This window comes from Polypterus senegalus, chromosome 18, assembly GCF_016835505.1.
Source record: "Polypterus senegalus isolate Bchr_013 chromosome 18, ASM1683550v1, whole genome shotgun sequence".
NCBI classification, from domain to species: domain Eukaryota; kingdom Metazoa; phylum Chordata; class Cladistia; order Polypteriformes; family Polypteridae; genus Polypterus; species Polypterus senegalus.
In genome coordinates, this window is record NC_053171.1 from 53,256,249 (window position 1) to 53,275,413 (window position 19,165).

The window sequence follows — 19,165 nt, forward strand, 5'->3', positions numbered from 1 at the left end:
TATATATATATACACACACATATATATATATATATATATATATATATATATATATATAACATACATACATACAAACAAAAGAATTAAAGGAACACTTTTTAATCAGAGTATAGCATAAAGTCAATGAAACTTATGGGATATTAATCTGGTCAGTTAAGTAGCAGAGGGGGTTGTTAATCAGTTTCAGCTGCTGTGGTGGAGAAAAGCCAAGCAAAATGACACCTTTTATGAAATGAAATGAAATTAACAACAGATGCACTAGAGGGGCAACAATGAGATGACCCCCAAAACAGGAATGGTTTAACAGGTGGAGGCCACTGACATTTTTCCCTCCTCATCTTTTCTGACTGTTTCTTCACTAGTTTTGCATTTGGCTACAGTCAGTGTCACTACTGGTAGCATGAGGCGATACCTGGACCCTACAGAGGTTGCACAGGTAGTCCAACTTCTCCAGGATGGCACATCAATACGTGTCATTGCCAGAAGGTTTGCTGTGTCTCCCTGCACAGTCTCAAGGGCATGGAGGAGATTCTAGGAGACAAGCAGTTACTCTAGGAGAGCTGGAGAGGGCCATAGAAGGTCCATAACCCATCAGCAGGACCAGTATCTGCTCCTTTGGGCAAGGAGGAACAGGATGAGCACTGCCAGAGCCCTACAAAATGACCTCCAGCAGGCCACTGGTGTGAATGTCTCTGACCAAACAACCAGAAAGACTTCATGAGGGTGACCCAAGGGCCCCATGTCCTCTAATGGGCCCTGAGCTCACTGCCCAGCAGCATGCACCTCGATTGGCATTCGCCATAGAATACCAGAATTGGCAGATGCACCACTGGTGCCCTGTGCTTTTTACAGATGAGAGCAGGTTCACCCTGAGCACGTGACAGAGGTGAAAGGGTCTGGAGAAGCCATGGAGAACATTATGCTGCCTGTAACATCATTCAGCATGAGCAGTTTGGTGGTGGGTTAATGATTGTCTGGGGAGGCATATCCATGGAGGGTCACACAGACCGCTACAGGCTTGACAAAGGCACTTTGGCTGCCATTAGGTATCAGGATGAAATCCTTGGACCCATTGTCAGACCCTATGCTGGTACAGTGGCTCCTGGTGCACGACAATTCCTGGCCTCATGTGGTGAGAGTATGCAGGCAGTTCCTGGAGGATGAAGGAATTGATACCATTGACTGGCCACCACACTTTCCTGACCTAAATCCAATAGAACACCTCTGGGACATTATGTTTTGGTCCATCCAATGCCACCAGGTTGCACCTCAGACTGTCCAGGAGCTCAGTGATGCCCTGGTCCAGATCTGGGAGGAGATCCCCCACAACACCATCTGTCATCTCATTAGAAGCATGCACCGATGTTGTCAGGCATGTATACAAGAACACAGGGGCCATACAAAGTGCTGCGTAAAATTTTGAGTTGCTGCAATTAAATTTTGGCAAAATGGACTAGCCTGCCACATAATTTTTCACTCTGATTTTTGGGCGTCTTTGAATTCAGGGCTCTGTAGGTTGATCATTTTCATTTCCATCAAATGATGTGGCATCCTTTCATTCCTAACACATTACCCAGTCTATATCAGTATAGATATCCGGGAGGATTTCTTTTTCCCATTGAGATCTAATGTGTTTTCAAAGTGTTCCTTTAATTTTTTTGAGCAGTTTATATATATATATATAGATAGAGAGACAGAGAGAGAGATATAGATATTAGATATATACTGTATATATAATGTTTGTGTGTATATGTATGTATGTGTGTGTGTGTATATATATATATATATATATATATATATATATATATATATATATATATACACAACACTCATAACAGTGACAAAACAATTACATTGATGATCATGTTACGTTATTTTCAAGATGTTTCATTTTCTTTTTCATTACATCTTTAACACACTACTTCTCGTTGCAAAGCGGGTATTTTGCTAGTATATATATATATATATATATATATATATATATATATATATATACACACACACATACACATATACACATATATACATACATACATACATACATATATATGTACTGTGTGCCTTTTCTCCAGGACTGGTCTCTATAGACGTATGCTATAGCAGAAACTTTATCTCTGTTCTGCACAAAAACTTCACAATTTTTCTCAGCCATCACTACAAACTACGTAGGTTAAGTAAGATATAAAAGATTTGGATGGAGCATTCCTTAAAAGTTTATCAACTTTGTTCTCCTGAGGGGATACAACTGTCTTTTTTCCTTCTTATCTAACACATGGTAATGACTGCTACAACAAGCAAAGTAACTGTTGTAGACTGTTCATCAAAAATAAAAAAAAAAATCACATAAATATCATTAGGTATAAAAACAGCATAAAGAAAAAAAAAATGCAACCGAGTACAGAAAAATAAAATAGAAGAAAATCGCTTTCGAAGGATGAAATGAAGTAGGTAAAAAGGAAAAGTACTGACTGTTTGAGCCATATCTGCATATTCAGCATTGGGTCTTCTGATTCTTTGCAGGTTTGCTTTCCGCAATGGACCTAGTAGAAGTAAATCCCATGCTGGGCGTATCTCAGGAGGCTGTGGGGTCCACAGCAAGCCTGGCTGTCGACGTCATTGCATCCTCGCTGGGTCAGACCAGAGAAGGCGCACACGTTTCCTTTGACAAACTTCCACCATCCAACACAACTTACGAGGCGGAGGATGAGCAGAAAGTTTGTCTCTAATGAACATCTTCTTGGCTGTACATGTCTGCGCATTCCTCAGCTTTCCAAAAGCACTTTCTTTGACTGTATATGAAAACTGCATGGCCAGTTTCTGAATTATTTTAAGAACTTTGTAAGTTCATTGTACATTTTCAATGAGAAGTTTTCAGTCTATTTTATAATGCTAAAATGTTATCAAACTTATGGAATATTTTGTGTGTCAAGAGGTACAAGGAAAATGGGCCATTTTGAAAAAATCCAAAACCTGATTTTTTTCCTTTGGGTGGGCAGTGTGGTGGTTTAGTACAGAGTGCTTACTCACCGTGTTTCTCTGACAAGATAACAAACTGCCGGTATGATAATCCTTAGAAAAGTGCAAAGAGCTGTTTTATTCTGTACCCGTACGGCACCTACTGATGGTTACTGCATAGAGTTTGAATGACTTTTCTTTCTGCAATCCAATATTTTATTTATGTAGAAATAAATCATGGAACTACTTATGTCATTTTAATCAATGTTTGTACTTTTTGTTGGATTCCATTTTTTATGGCCTCAATTACACAAAGTCTGTCAAATAAAAAAAATAACAGTGTGTTACTTGCACAGGATTTAAGAAAAAGAATTTAAAGGTACACCCAAGGTAAGAGACTTGATAAAGTCAGAAGTGCAGGTCATTTATTACTTCTTACTGCTAGTCCCTCAATCAAGACCCCCACTGATTCTGAGGCATACCATAAGATGCAAGGGCTTGTGGCTCCTAAAATCCTTCAACTCTATATTGTCAACTAGAAGCCAAATGCTTCTCACTGGAATGTCCTTCATCCAGAGTTCTGATCAATCAGACCCTGGGTTTCAGTTCGCAGTTGAGACTTGGTTAAGTGGGCCCGGAAAGGAGTAACAGATCTAACATGAAAACCCTTTCTCCTACTTGTGATTCCGGAAGAACTTGAGGTAAACAACTGCTCCAAGGATGCCCAGCTCCATGATGATGATGAAAGACAACAACAACTTGTTTGTCATAATCCTGAAAGTGACAGAATTAAGAAGATACGTTACCGAATGACAGGTAAATTTGTACCATGCTCATTTTTTTTTTTTTAAATATCGAACTCCAAACAAATCTACAATTCAATTAATGTTACAATTGCCATTCTGGTGTGGCCGGGTTTAACAAGTAATCTTGTGACACTAGCTAGCCCATTGGTCTCATGTTTATACTGAAGTGCAGAAGCGTCATCTAATCGACATTAATTCAACAGAGTGGAACTGCAGCCTGGCAATCCTATGATGTCACTTACGACATGCACATTAATTTCCATGATTCTTGACATGACAATTCCAAACATCTTGCATTTTAAATTCCAACAGACGGCTTACACAACCAACACACTTAACTTGATGAAAAAACATTTATATAAAAATAAAATTATAGGAAAAAATAAAAGACTACAGTGAAAGTACTGATCAAACTGAAGCCTACTGACTGTCATACCAAATGGAGCAGCTAATGGTCTGACCGTGGGGTTCTCAAATTCAGGTTCTTGAAAAGGTATACGGCTGTTAATGGAATTTGATTTATTCCTGCTTCAATTTTTCTGCTTTACAGAGGACAGGATAGCAGAATGTTTAATGGACTTGAATTGGATTAGTACTCCAGTCATTCACTTTACTGTATGTTCTTTCTTTTTTGTTTTTCTTTTTAAATTTTCCTTTAAGTTATTTTAGTTTGCCTCTTGCCTCAACAAGTGGTACAGGATTCCAAACAGCAGTGTAACATTTGTGGTGTACCATCTGTTGGAAATTAAAATTTTAATGCTGAACATGCATGTAAAATTTCAAATGGATAGAAACCATCTTATATACAGTAGGTCTTAAAGGACAAGATATGTTAAAAATGGTAACATTCTCAGCATGTTTTCCCATACTTGGAATAAAGATTTGTCTCAAGTGATCAAGACCCTAACAAATACAGGTCTGTGCCTTGTGGCTTACAAAATACCGTAGGGTGGTGTGATAGTTTTGTTGGTGTTTTTTTAATATTTATTTAGTGTAAAACGTGGATTACATATTTCAGCCCTACACCCACCTATTGTTAAAGCATGAGTAGAACTTGCTAATTTTGTCATTTTAAGTCTTAAAACTGCTGCTTGAGATTTCTTTTTTCCTCTTCTACATTCAGACTCTTAGCGCATCCATTTTTAGAATACAACATTTTAAATGCCGGATGCAAACCCACCCTTGAGGGGCTTACCAGTCTTTCACAGTGTGTGTTTTCCTAACCCCCAACTAAGTTGCAGACGTGTAATACAGAATTCTTTAAATATGTGGATGGAAAATTAAAACAAAGAGAAGATACAAGCTGCAGTTTGATGGTGTTTTGGCAGTGATTTGAATTAACCCTCCAGTAGCTGTGAGCCACAGGGCCATGGCCTTGCAGTTTAGTAACGATTTCCATGTGAACACAACTCTTGGCTAGCTCATCAAAATGAGGGGTGAAAAAAAAAAAAGTAAAACGGCACGGAAGAGGGTGTACTTTTGGAAAGCAAAGTGCGTATTTAAGTTCAGGTTATATTGAAATGTTGTGTGTAAAGGAAGACTTCGCTAAAAGAAAAAACCTCATTTGAGAAAGAGAAAACCACTTGAAAGTGTATTACCTTCTGGACATCGATCGGAGAATCTTACGACTTCTGCTAAGATTTTCGCCAGTATTGACCAGCTGAAAGGGGGAAAAAAATTAAAAAACACTCGGTAGACAGAATCAGGTAGAATTCAAATTTGACAATTTATTCAACCATTTTGTGTTGTACTTTCCTTTGATATTTAGAATTCTGCAATGTACTTTGCTTTTGTGCAATTGTCAAATAGGTCCCGTGTAATTTAACGATCTGTAATCCATTCCTTTGTCAGGTAGCACTTCAGATCATTCAGTCTGACACTAAAATAATAAGCTGCCTCCCTAGGGGGTGCTTGGCTGCTGCTGTTCTAAGTGATTGTGTGCAAAACGCACCACATGCATACTCTCCTCTTCATCATCATTAGTAAACCCCTTCTTTCTGGTTGCCCCGTAACCATTCTTCCCTTTCTGAATGAGTCCCCATCAGCAGCCACCCTTCTTACTGTGTTTAAGGGGGATGTTGCTGCAAGAGGGAGTCCCCTTAGGCATCTCTGCCACTCCCTATGATATTGAATTGCCTTTTTTCGTCTTGGCTTCTTTTTTATTTCCACACTCTTTAACTTAAGCTGCCTACACCTACCCTCACTGTTTAAAACAGAAAAGACAAAAATGGCACCACGTCTGCCTCTGAAACCTTGAGAAGGACACCCCACTCTTGCACAGAACATGCAGTAATGAGATGGACAAGTATGTCCTTCACACAGAAAGTTGTTATAGATAATAAGCGTACATTAAAAATGTCTCGACATGTCAGTGTTTAGACGTCTTAATGTGTTTATCAGTAAAGAGTTGTATATGCAAGTGACACTCACCCGGTCCTTCGTACGGTACAGCTGCTCTTTCTGTTCTCCCAGCTCCTCGATGATGTCCGTTCCAACCTGGTCAGTTTCGGCTGCTATTCTGTGCGAGCGTTCAATACTCTCTGTGGCCCTGTTTAAGGAGTCTGTGCCTTGGAGGAGTAAGGCTCTTTGCGACTGTAACTCTGTCTAAAAAAAGAAAACAAAAAGCAGTAGCAGAAATCCACAATCTCAATGTGTGTCTGGCATTTCAGCTTGCAGCCCCCTCTAGTGGTGACAAGTGAATCTTTAGTGCAGGGGTCCTCAGTCACAGTCCTGGAGGGCCGCAGTGGCTACAGGTTTTCATTCCAGCCAGTGTCCTAATTAGAACTCGGTCCTTGCTGATAATGAATCTTGGTGTTTAACTCAATGCCTTGTTAGTGCTTTCATTCATCAAATACAAAGTTTAGTTACTTTGTAGATCAGAGGTCCTCAATTACAGTCTTGGATGTCTTCTATGGCTGCAGGTTTTCACTTTAACCAATTTCTTAATTAGAATTCTTTTATTTACTTCTAAATCAATATGTTTTTTGGGCTTAGTTTTAGTTTACCATTCAGAACCCTTAAGTGCCCGTTTTAGTTTTTAGAAGCTGCATTTAAGTTTTAATTGTTGCCTGTTTTCTGAATCAGACATTAGTTAATAATGAGATGCAGACAACCAATAAACCAGCAGTTCTCCAGCTAGCGTGCTTACCATCAAGAATGTGTGATAAAAAATGTTTACAAATGAATGAGTGGGGAATTGGAAGGACCATTAAGTTTAAATCTATTCTGGTCCACAAAACACGTGCCTAATGTTCTCACAGAAGGAAACTCTACAGTGCAATTCAAAATTGCTCTTGGATGATTGCAATCATTAACAAGCTGAATAGTTCAATACCAAGTTTCATTATCAGCATGGACTGTCTTCTAATTAGGAAACTAGTTGGAATAAAAAGCTGCAGCCACTGTGGCCCTCCAAGACTGTGATTCAGGACCCTCTGCTTTAGTGAGTTGGGCTTCTGTAAAATGGAGTGAATTACTCAAGTTCTGTACATCTGCAGAAAGAAAAAAAATAAGAAAATCTGATTCCTGCAGAAGGGTGCGTGGCTGGCTATGTAGCAGTCATCAGACCGGCTCAAACTTTGCATCACAAACCTTTTTTTTTTCTTCAGTGTGGAAATATCCTTTACCTATTTTTTTTCTGTAAAATTGTATGTAATTGTTGGTGAGAGGAGATCTTTCACAGTTTACTTTGTGATGGACGGCCGGCATTTCAATCTGGCCAGGACGTCCCTCAACAGAAAGGAGGAGGAACAGCAGCCTTTTCAGGGCACTACATCCCCCGGGACGCTAGATGGCAGCTCCCCTGGACAGAAATGGTTCCTCGGATTCCCTCGGGGTATCATGGGACATAGAGTCCGGTTGGGTACCGTGTGTACTGCCAGGGGGAGCTCACAAGGAACCTGGGGACTCCTACTGTCATTACAACCTGGAAGTACTTCGGAGGCACAAGGAGGGAAGCCTGCAGTACTTCCAGGCAACTTAAGGAAGTAGGAGGTGGCATTTGGCCCGGAGAAGGAACACTTCCGGGTCAAGGACTATTTAAAGGACTGGTTGAGACCCAGCAAGCTGAGCCGGAGTTGGGAGGATGTGTAACAGAGCTGCTGGGAGTGGAGGATTGTGTTTATTGTATTATTGATTATTGATTGGAGAATTGTAGAGTGTTTGGTGCTTTGTGCACTTTATTTAAGAAAATTAATAAAGAAATTATTCTTGGTGCTTTTAAACGTGTGTCCAGGACGTCTGTCTGGTGGGTTTAACGGAGCAACAGCGCCTCTAGCATCCACAACTTACAACAATGGGATACCTGGGGCAGCTTTAGTCTATTAACAGTGATTTTATAAAACTATCTTTACAATGAAAAGGATAGCCATTCAGTGCATCACACGACGGGTCTTTCCAAAAGGTCAGCCTTAAGTTTCAACGCTCTCAATCGCTTCTCAAGGCCACGCAAGGCCTGCTCATGGTGGTGGAGCAGCTTTCTGTTTAGTTCCTCAGTTATTGTTTTCCTGCCTTCCTCGGCATTGGCTTACTGAACTTAGTTGTATCCATTTTCAGCGGGCCTGTGTACTGATTAGTAAGATGACTTCACTATTTCCTTTTTCTCGGTTGGAAGCTGCCATGGCAAACAAAAAAACTCTGCAAAAAAGAATTTGAAAATGTTGCAGAAAGGAAAGGGAGGAGAAACTAATGTCAGAAAAGGAAAGGCTGATGAGGTAAAGGAAATAAAAAGAGGGGCAGCTCATCTGTGCTGGCAATGAGGGGGATGTTAATTGACAGCCAGAGGTGCGCCGCTGGAGGGGCCTGGAGGAAGGCTCTGGGCGGTGAGTCCATCCAGCATGGCGTCAGAGCAGTGCTAAAAATGAGACGGGTGTCTAGCAGTGCCTTTCTTGTGACACTTACTCTGGTGAATTTAATGGCGGCCAAAAAACATAAGCAACAGTAGTGAAAACAGTAAATAATGCAGTTAGAATGCCTACAAGTGAAATGACAAAAAAATAGCAAAACTTAAAGACAGCAGACTCCAAATAACCAGTTTAACACAACCAAACTGTGGCTTTAGAAATCTAGCAGGTCGATGGACCAGACGGAAGAAGGCCACATTCAGAGCAAGTGTACCCTGTCCTCAGAAACATTAGAAACAGTACTGTCGAGATCAGGGGCTTCTTACTCACTTGGTGTCCCACTCTGATAAGTCGAGTCCTGGGGTGGTTTACTGAATCCATTCACTTGGTGATTTTAATGTGTGTGTGTTTTGGTGCACTTCTCCAGTGGCTTAGCTGTCCCAGACAAGGAGACTGCATGCAAGTGCCTTTGATCGCCCGTGTGCAGTTAGTTACAGGGGCAGCGGGGAGGCGCAATGAACTACATTCTGCAGGGGGTGGCCACAATATAAGAGAGGGGGAGCAAATGAGAACAGAAGAGTAATCGCTCATGTCAGAAGACAGAGCATTGGGAGAGCAGGGCCGATGGCAGGGGTAGAGGGTCCGGAGTGTAGCTAGGTTTAAATCTACTGATTTTAGGAAAGAGATCTACCACAGAAGGGGGATGCACAGTATAGAAGCACTTGTGTGGTGGGCTGCAGGGTACCAAGTGAGGTAGCAGTTCAGGAGCTGCAGTTAACGATGGTGGGGGTAGTTTGGGTCTGCAGGTTACAGGCAGAGGGATTCAGGATCTGGACTGATGTTCTCACAAGAGAATAGTAATGGAATATCTGAATAAGATTATTTGAATTTTAAAAGTATTTATTTATGTCTTTTTCTTGTGAACCCTAAGTAAGCTTGTGATTCTTATGAACACGTCTTGTTTTAATTATTAGTGAAGCGCTGATGTACTTTATCACTTCACTTGAATTAATTCTGCTATACGTCAGCAAAGTAAGTCTTGTCTGTCGCCTCACTTGCCCTGGTCCATTTCAGACATGACAATCAGATGTCCCAAATCAGGAGTAGTTTGTGTTGGTCCTTTATTCCCTTAAAAAGCCAATCCATTTTCGCTCATGTCAATGTACGGCTACACTTCTTACGCCACCTCACAGAACAGAGCAGAGCAGAACTCCATCTGAGCCAGCGGTTTGCACTTAACACAATCAGTTAAGGCAGCCATCTTTACCACTTTTGAGGCTACTATTGAATAGATGTTACAGGTAAATGTTGAAATACTGAATTGCCGTGTATACTCGTGTTTAAGTTCTCCCGCGGATAAGCTGGGACTTGATTTTACCGTATAATTTCCAGTATTTTATAATGTCGGTCGTATAAGTCGAATGCAGAAAATTCATGCTATTTGTCCAAGAGATTACGATATGCCAACACCCACTTGAGAGAGTAACCACAGAGCACGTGGCCTTTTTTTTTATGGATTGTGCCTACATGACAACACAGTAATACCCGAACTATTCCGAAGCGACGTTTGCACGGTTTTGTGTATCTCACACCCTCATACACCTTTATTGTAAGAACTTCACTTATCTACGATGGAGCGTTCGATCAAAAGAAAATATAAAGCTGGTTTTAAATTAAACGCCATTGAAGTAGTAAAAGAAATTGGTAACTGCGCTGCTCCTACAAAATTTGATGCGTCTTGAGAAACCGATGAGAGACTGGAGGAGGCAAGAAGATGTAAAAAAAAAAAATAAATAAATTAAGTGTTGCATTTTTGAATGGGCGTATAAGTCGGGGTCTGATTTTATGATTGAGTTTTTGGATTTCAAGACCCGACTTGTACATAAGTATATACAGTAGGTTTGGAGAAATGGGTGCATATTATTCTTGGACATGCGTGGCTGCTGGAAGATGTAGTCATGGAGTATTACTGCCACCTAGTGGATTCAAATTATATGTTTCAGTCTAATGTTTATGAGATCCTTATTGTGTGTACAAACTACAGTGAAATTCCTACTTGCATGTGCGTGCGAGTGTCAAATCAGGTTACGCGTGTCTGTGACGTGTCAAACTGTGGCCTGCAAATTCTCTTACCCTCAGTACTGCTGGGGCAGCCTCCGGACTCTGACCTGGCTTGACAAATGAATGAAGGAGTGCTTTTTTTGTCAGTGTGGTTCACTTACTCTCTGCTCGTTCTCCACAGTGTAAACGCCATGCTTGATCTCGCCTCGTACTCCGGTGCTGACCTCCACGCTCCTGATATCCCGCTGCAGTTTGCCCAAGTCTCTCCGGTACATGCGCATTTTAGACATCATGGGGTTGCGGAAGGAAGAAGGGGCCGTCCGTAACTCCTGCTCCATGCCGTCAACCTGAGACAAACAAAACCATGGTCATTCAAGGCAGACACCATTTGTTATCCTCTCTTTAGGATTTACTAGTTCATACCTTCAATTATGAATTCATCACTTATCTACTGCTGTGCATCTCATTATTCTTTGCAGGACTGTGAGCCAAGCTACATTGACGAGGGCCCAAATTTTAACAGAAAGTGAAGTTTGCAAGATGGTGACCAAGGTAAGTGCAGCATTACACAGATGAACAAATCAAAAACTCGGCACCTGTAGTTTTCAAATTCAGTCCCGGAGGACATCATTTTGTTACAACCAGTTTCAGAATCACAGTGTCTTTCTTCATTTTAATTGATCTCGTGGTGTTGTTATCTGGCCTACAAACAGTTGTAAGAAATCCATAAATATTGATGTTCTTTGCATAATGTTAAATGCTTGCTGTAAGGATGCTAGGGGTCACTGTCACCTCTTTAAACCCAACAAACAGACACAGGTTAAAACCACTCTTAAGTATTTTAATTCTTCTTTTAAGCAGTGCCTCCAAAGCACCCCAGCCACAATAAACAGGCAATTGAATACACAATAATACTATCAAGTATTCTCTCCTCCACACCTCCCAGCAAACTCTGTCCTACACCTCCCAGCTCTGGCTCCCTTGCTGGGTCTCCAGCTGTCCTTTAAATAGTCCTTGACCCGGAAGTGCTTCTGTCCTTCTGCCCACGTGACTTGCTAGTACTTCTGGGTCAGATGGAGAATTGGCTTTTTCTTCAGCCCGGAAGTACTTTGGGGCTCCCGTCCTCTTGACTCGCGAGTACTTCCGAGCTGTGGATGAGGTATGGCTCCTCCGGTCCTCTCACAGTTCCTCCTGCCGGCACCCATGGTACCCAACAGGGTTGAAATACCTAACTCCAATTCCCAGGATGCCCTGCAGGAATCCAGGGCAACGTTACACTCCAGGGGAGCTGCCATCTAGCGTTTTGGGGGAGGCAGTGTCCTGGAAAAGCTGCCTTCCCCCATCCTTTCATCTCAGAGGTGTCCCAGCTGGGATGAGCTGCCAGCCATCCGCACCATTACATTTCTTTGGCTGTTTTCTTTTTAAAATTTTTACATTTCAGGAGTCACTATTTAACCTTTGTTGTAGATGTTAAGAGTTGTATTTAAATGCTGATGATTAGCAATGGGCAGTACAGACACGGGTGCAAACAACTCTGAGTGCTAAAGGGAAGCAAAGACTTGATTGTTCATTAAGAACCAATTCTTACAAATGAGCTGACAAGTGAATGTGGCACTGATATCATCACTGCCCATCAACATTCAGTGTTTTCAAAGAAGAGAGGAAAAAAAAAAGTACTTAAAACGCTGCCAAAAATGGCCAAAGGTTTTTGGACGAATGACCATTACAGCTCTATGAGCTTGTTGGACATCCTATTCTAAAACCAATGACATTAATTTGGATTTGGTCCCCACTCTTCCATTTCCACAAGATTTTGGAGTGTGTTTGTGGGAATTTGGGCCCATTCAGCCAAAAGAGCATTTGTGCAGTCAGATTCTAATGTTGGCTCAGAACTGGTGATCCATTTCATCCCAAAGATGTCAGGTAGGGTTGATATTAAGGATCGGTGTAGACCACTCGAGTTCCTCCATGTCTTTATGGATGTGGCTTTGTGCACAGGGGGCACACTCATAATGGAACACAAAAGGGCCTTCACAGACTGAGGTGCATAAATGTCAGCTTCACTAAAACCAAGGGTCCTAGCCCAAACCCTGCCATAACCCATCCTTCACGAACTTTAGAGTTGGCACCATGCAGTATACCACGAAGGTAGTGTTCTCCTGGAATCTGCCAAACCAGATTCATCCATCAGACTTCCAGATAGCAAAGTGTGACCCACTGCTCCAGAGTCCATTGGAGGTCACCGTGGTTTATACCACTCCAGCTGGCACATAATGACCTTCGGCTGGGCCACGGAAACCCATTTCATGCACAGTTCATGAGCTGATGTTGCTTCCATAAGCACTTCAGGAATGTTCACAGTGATGCGACCTAAACATGGCCTATCCTCTGTGATTCAGCATCTGGCGGTTTGTGTGGTGGTTGTCTTTGCAAAAGCTAATCTAATGGGAAACTGTTAACATTTTAATACGAATGGCATATCAAGATCTCCTTTGTTGTCTAATGTTATCCCCTGAAGATGTACTACATTACCTTTCCTGGATACATCCTTCTTAATACAGTAAATCAGCCGGTGGAAGACCAGACAGTGTTAATGGTTGTAAATATTCTACGGGATATTGTAAGTTGATGTTTTCATCTTCTGCACGATCACCACCAACTGTTTCAGCACAGTTTATTGATATGCATTTAACCAATTTGCCGTGCAACCGATCATTTTTGGTGTTAATTCATTTGACTTCATCATTTCTCAGTGCTAGGATTGCCCATGTACTCATTTCTTCTGTTGATAAGCCTTCATCATAAAATTCTTCAATAAGATTTGGACATAATAAGTCTTCTTTAATTGGGAACTTAAAGTGAGGAAAACGTGAAAAATTATAAGAACTGAAGGAGCAAGAACTGTGCCTGTCAAAAGCATTCACACCAATGAAAGGTGAGAGGACTGTGTGTGTAGTTGAATATGGTTGAGAGGAGGGCGGGACTTGAAAAAATCTCATGGCCAAAGTCTTGCCTCGTCTCAGGATATTTTTTTTATATAATAGAGAGACATACTGGTCTTGTGAGTTGGGCTGCTTGAGGACTACAACTAGGCCAGGACACACTTAACATTGGGCAGCATTCAGCCGTGTTTAATAAAGTCTCAGTGGACACTTTGTTTGTCAACCTTTTGGTTTGGTTTAGGTTTATTTGTCATATATAGGTTAACACAGGGTCATCATACAATGAAATGTGTATGACGAGAAAAACAAGTCACTCAGCCTAACTTTTTGCTGAGATGATTCGGAGCTCTCGTCGGTACAGCCATCTTACAGCGCAGCCAGGTGTTTGACTGCCTTACATATACAATTTAAAGTTTGTTTTGTATTTTGCTAAATGTTTGCGTGTTAAGTGTAGAAACAACCAGAAAAGTGAACTCAAATCACAGTCAGTTGCCACTTACCATCTCCACCGCTTCGTCTGCTTTCTCATCAAACTCTCGAATCAGCCTCTTCCTTTCCTCTGTAAGAAATGAAATCAGCACAGAATTTAGTGATTGGCACACTTGACACACAAATCCACACCCAAATACGTCCATCCACTGTTTCCATTGTAGGATCTGCTGCTTGATTTCATTATGAAAATTGTGGATATTGTCTACGCTTAGTTGACATTGCTTTTGTCTGCCGTGTCTCTCTGATGAGTACTGAAGGAGCACTGAATGATGGGATCAAACAGTCATAACCGTGACAGGACCATTCAGGCTATAACTTCATACTGCTGTCTTTTGTCTCAGAATTGGACCAGAGCAGTGGCTAAACAATCTGCTTAGCTTCTCCATTTTGTATACAGGGCATCAGCCTTCGTTCTTGTTTTAAATTAGCTGTAACTGTTTTGTATCTCTAACAGAGTCATCTTGAATCTATGTTTATTCAAGTACAACTTGAATAAACATAGACTGCTGTTCTCAACTGTGGATTTGTGAATCACCTCCACACTACGAGAGAGTGCACCAATGGCTTGGATGGACTGCCTGTGTAATGCAGGGTCACCCACTCTTCAGGCCAAGTTCACCTCTCTGACTGCACAATGAATGCCTGCATATCGCTTCAGAGCTCTTTGTGCAGCACTCAGGCCAAAAATAACAAGTAGAGTTTTCAGGTTTGTCAGATCAGGTTGTTTTGGAGATGCACACCTCTGGGGCTCCATCTGAACAGCCAATTGGATGGCACTTTATCATCACCTGGTGTACTGGAGGGTCGCCGTTATTCCAGTCAGGTAATGCTGCAGATGTCGGTGGTTGTCAGTACTCTCTTCTATGCTCTGGTGTGCCGGGGGGTTATCTTCAAGAAGAAGGATGCTGATTGTATTGATATACTGATCAGGCGAGCAAGATTTGTGGTTGGAATGGAAATGGACTCTCTGGTGACAGTTGCAGAGAGGAGGACACTATGCAGGCTGCTATCCATGATAGACAGGGAACATCACCCACTATACACCCCCACAATTATGCAGAGTTTGTTTAGAAGTATGCTGCTATCACAGAACTGCAATGTAAACAGATACAAGAGATCCTTTGTCCCCAGAGCCATTAGACTGTACAACAGGGGCCGGAGGTGGTGAAGCTCTGAACCTGATACTCCTCTGCTCATAAGCTATATGAGATGTACTAGCTATACACTACATACATCTGAGATCTCATGGCTTGGCCATTACTAGATAACCCTTGTTTTGTTCATTACTACGCTATCAGCATAAGCCTAGTCACTTTATTTTATTTTACTTTGACATTAAGTCACTTTAGTAGTAATATTATTTGCACAATTCTCACAGCACTGACATGTACCATCTAGGTACTGTGATTGTATTATTTGTACAGTATTTGTTACTTGTATAGCAAGTGTACTTAAACATTTGTATTTAACTTTTTATAACTAATTCTTGGCTACTGGTACTTCAAAGTATTTATCCATCTTCCCAAAACTCTAATCTTAATCATAGTGGAACAGGGCGTACCGCATAGCATCACTGACGTATCATTGAAAGCGACAACCGCATCAACGGAGCGGACCTCTACGGGTCAACAGCTCGAATCTGTATCTTGGGACTCGCAGGGCTGCCAGGTACCGGAAATATTTCCAGCCCAATAACAGCTGAAAATTCGCCTAACGGTGCTGCTGATGACCTGGGGACTGTTTTGTCGAAATCCAAGTCGCTAATATATCACCCCTGGAGTTTTATTCTCTATCTTAGTATTTGGTGTTCCCTAACTTTACTAATAAAAAAAACACCGCCGAATTAAACATTTAACAAAAACCGTACATTTCTGACGATCGTTTAAAAACTTCGTTTAGCGCTCTACCGTAAAAGTAAAGAGGAACTGAGAGTGCGACCAGAATGTGTGTCAACCCGAACTGTTTTTAGCTTTGGACCCAGTGTTACACAAATATCGGTTCTTGTATATATCGGAATTAAGTAAAGGGCAAATTTAATCTGTCTAAAAAGAAAGAAAGTTGCAAATCCTGAAGATTTTACTTATATGGCAATTTCAAAACTAATGCGGGTCGAACATTTCTTTAAATTAATAAACAGAGAATAAACCCTGATGCTTTCGTAATTGCACTTCCTTATGCCGTAGGTGCTAATCCTTTTACAATATGTTATTGCAGATGATTTGGGCAGATTAGATCAGCGGCGCACACGCCAAATGCGCCGGTGAATCCTGAGCCGCACGTACGGGCATCGGTGACACCGGAGCCGCGGTTTGGGGCGATTAACACTCACCTCCGTGACAGCGCGACGTGCGCTCCGGCAGTGATTTGAGCTCCTCGTACAAGCATGTGTACATTTCGTGCATTCTCTCAAACTCTTCCGATGACATCTTTATGGAAACGCCGATACTCCAACTCCGGCTTGGATTACCTCAGGTTATTTTATGAACGTTGACCTGTTTACTGCGCCAGTCCTTACATCCGAGTGAATCAAGGTAGTGTCCTTTTATTCCGTCTTTAATTCCAGTAAAAACAGACTTGGCGGAATAATCAGATTTAGATCAGGTTGCACTCCGAATTGAAATTCAAGTAGAAGTAGTTCAATATTGCACAGGCATTATATTAAGTGTGAGGCAGAGCGAGGACTGGCTAGGTTTGCGCCGCGGTGCACGATGGGAACTGAAGTCCTAGCGACGCAGCATACAAGAGAAAGACGGGCCAAGCCACAGCGGAGGCGACATGACAGCCGATTGTGACTTGCGGGAGACACAGTGACGCAGTAGTTGGTGCTACTGTTGTACAACTACCACTTCAAACCTGGATTTGCATGTACTTTCTGTGCTCAGGTATTTGAAATATAAAATTAAATGTAATCCAACCTGATAACTATCTTGAATGCAACACATTTTCAAATGGGCTATTTAATAGTTACTACGGTTTTATTGCACCTTATAGGCACAGCCGTCAGCAGTGTGCCTGTCTGCAAAGAGAGAGGTTTACTTACTCGTGACTCTTCCTATTAAGTCAGTAAACAGATTGGGAGAGCATGGGGGGTCATGAGGTCGCTTGAAAGGGTGGTGGGGCGCTCCTGATATCTTCTGTTATTGGACGAAGGCCCAAGTCTTTAGATTCCTTGTGCTCCTGTTTTGCTACTTGGTTGTGAGACATGGACGCTATACAGTGACCTGAGATGAAGACTGGACTCCTCTGGTATTTATTATGTCTCTTTGGAGAATCCATGAGTGCCGCTGGTTTGACTTTGTGTTGCTCACAGAGTCCTGAAAGAGGCACATTACCTGCATTGTGAGGGAACATTAGTTACAACACTATGGCCATGTGGCGTAATTCCCCAAGGGTGATCCGGCTTGTAGGACCCTCATTGTTAAAGACCCGAGTTGCTGGACCAGGCCAGGGGTTCGCCCATGGAACACCTGGCTGCAGCAGATAGACAGTCATTTCCAAAGGGTGGGACTGGACTGTGTGCCTGCCTGATGCCAACCAGGACCCTGAGGTGTTTTGTCGTGTGATGGGTGCGGCAATATGCTGTACCAGTACAAGCTCCCCAACCTGACCTGACCAGATAATTAAAACCAAATGAGCGATTGCTTTTCACTACAGCATGCAACCTTTGTGTCAGTTTAGAATTTGACTTTTAACTCCTGTCTATAGGTCGCATGTCATAGCTAAAAGAAGAGCAGATGTATTGTATTGCGCTTAGCGGTAGCTCTGCTGGGTCCTATCTCATGTCAGGTTGTATAGAAATGAAAGAGCTGATGTCATTTCAAAAAAGCACTTAAAATATTGAAGATGGGTATGGCAGTTGACTTGAGTAAAGAAGAGGTCAAATTCATAATTAAGAAGGTAGGAACTAGAAAATGACAGGATAAGTACACTTGGAAGGTGGCATTATAGGCTCTGTAAGTCTATTCAGGTTAGACACTTTACAAGAAGATCCAGAAAGCAAGAAGTGTGGATGGCACGACTCAGGTTTGGCCACACTGGTTTAATTTCTACAGTGAAAATAATTGGGAAACATGTGGATGGTGTCAGCGACCAGTGTATGGCTCCAGAGACAGCAGAATATATGTGATAGTGGAACATGTTAAGTAGGATGTTTAGGAAAATAAACCAGGAACACCAGGATCCAGGAGATGTTAATATTAGAGATATTCCAGAAGCAGAAAAGGGAAATCCTGTATAGCAATAGTTCAGTACAGTATATAATTAGCATGGTTTTTGATGGAAGAATCAAGATGTTTCCACCTGCAGAGCCACACCACCATCCATTATTGTCTACACCAGTAGTTCTAGGTCAGCAGTTTCAGGACAGAAGTTGCGTCACCACATGTCTACAGTACGTGATAATAATTAACCCCTAAGCATAAGTTACCCCTAATCTTAACCGTTTATACTTAATGCAAATTACACTAACCCCTATGCTTACCAACCATTCTAAAACTGCTGGTCTAGAATTGCTGGCCAAGATCTGTTGCTGTGGGGTTACGTATTATTGGAAGAATCTGATACTGTCTGGTCAGCTTCAAAGTCCTATGCAGTAGGGGAAATTTGCCATTAAATTGAAGAATTACAATCTATGATTGTTTGGAGTGAAGTTCAGTTTACTGTTCCATTGTCCGTGCCTGCTTGATCCGTACATGTGCACTATGTCTGCTACACTCGCGGATTGGACCGGAAGCATGAATCGAGTAGTGAACATAGACATATATAGATAGACGCCGCATTCATTGTGTTGCCCAGTCGACATGATAAGTCAGCACATATGCCATATTGCGAGTGGCAAAAGTGCCATTTAAACTAATACAGGTAGATGTCAAAACTGGGTTTTCTAATGAAAAAACAATAACGTTTAAAATGGTATTGTTTACATACAAGAGATTTTGGCAAATCTTTTAAATGCAATCAATTATTTATATCCATTTATACACTAATAATGGCAATTATTAAATAATAATAATAATTATTATTATTATTCAATAATTCCTCCCATATAGGTAACATTTCTCGGACTGCC

At 41.6% G+C, this 19,165-nt stretch overlaps 2 protein-coding genes across 2 annotated transcripts in view; one reads left to right on the forward strand and one right to left on the reverse strand.

Moving 5' to 3' along the window:
• The window catches only part of arg2 (arginase 2), a 34,785-nt gene extending 31,569 nt beyond the window's left edge, over window positions 1-3,216 (forward strand). The window contains exon 8 of the mRNA XM_039741219.1: window positions 2,521-3,216. Coding sequence (XP_039597153.1) covers window positions 2,521-2,726 — 206 coding nt within the window. The 3' untranslated portion in view covers window positions 2,727-3,216. The remainder of the gene's footprint in view (window positions 1-2,520) is intronic.
• On the reverse strand, window positions 3,200-16,833 carry vti1b (vesicle transport through interaction with t-SNAREs 1B). The gene is made up of 6 exons (XM_039741220.1): window positions 16,427-16,833; window positions 14,106-14,164; window positions 10,825-11,010; window positions 6,192-6,365; window positions 5,360-5,421; window positions 3,200-3,729 (listed from the first exon to the last, which is right to left on the reverse strand). Exons 1-6 carry the CDS (start codon window positions 16,521-16,523, stop codon window positions 3,630-3,632), a joined length of 678 nt encoding a protein of 225 aa, XP_039597154.1. The 5' UTR covers window positions 16,524-16,833; the 3' UTR covers window positions 3,200-3,629.
• Between the last annotated feature and the right edge of the window lie 2,332 nt (window positions 16,834-19,165).

Bases quoted from the DNA above. Each gene is read 5' to 3' on its own strand.
- vti1b (XM_039741220.1), bottom strand. From the start codon at position 16,523: ATGTCATCGGAAGAGTTTGAGAGAATGCACGAAATGTACACATGCTTG. The intron at 11,011-14,105 runs GTAAGTGGCAAC...TGTTTGTCTCAG, and splicing joins CAGACGAAGCGGTGGAGATG to GTTGACGGCATGGAGCAGGA. The intron at 3,730-5,359 runs GTAATACACTTT...TGTCACTTTCAG, and splicing joins CTCCGATCGATGTCCAGAAG to GATTATGACAAACAAGTTGT.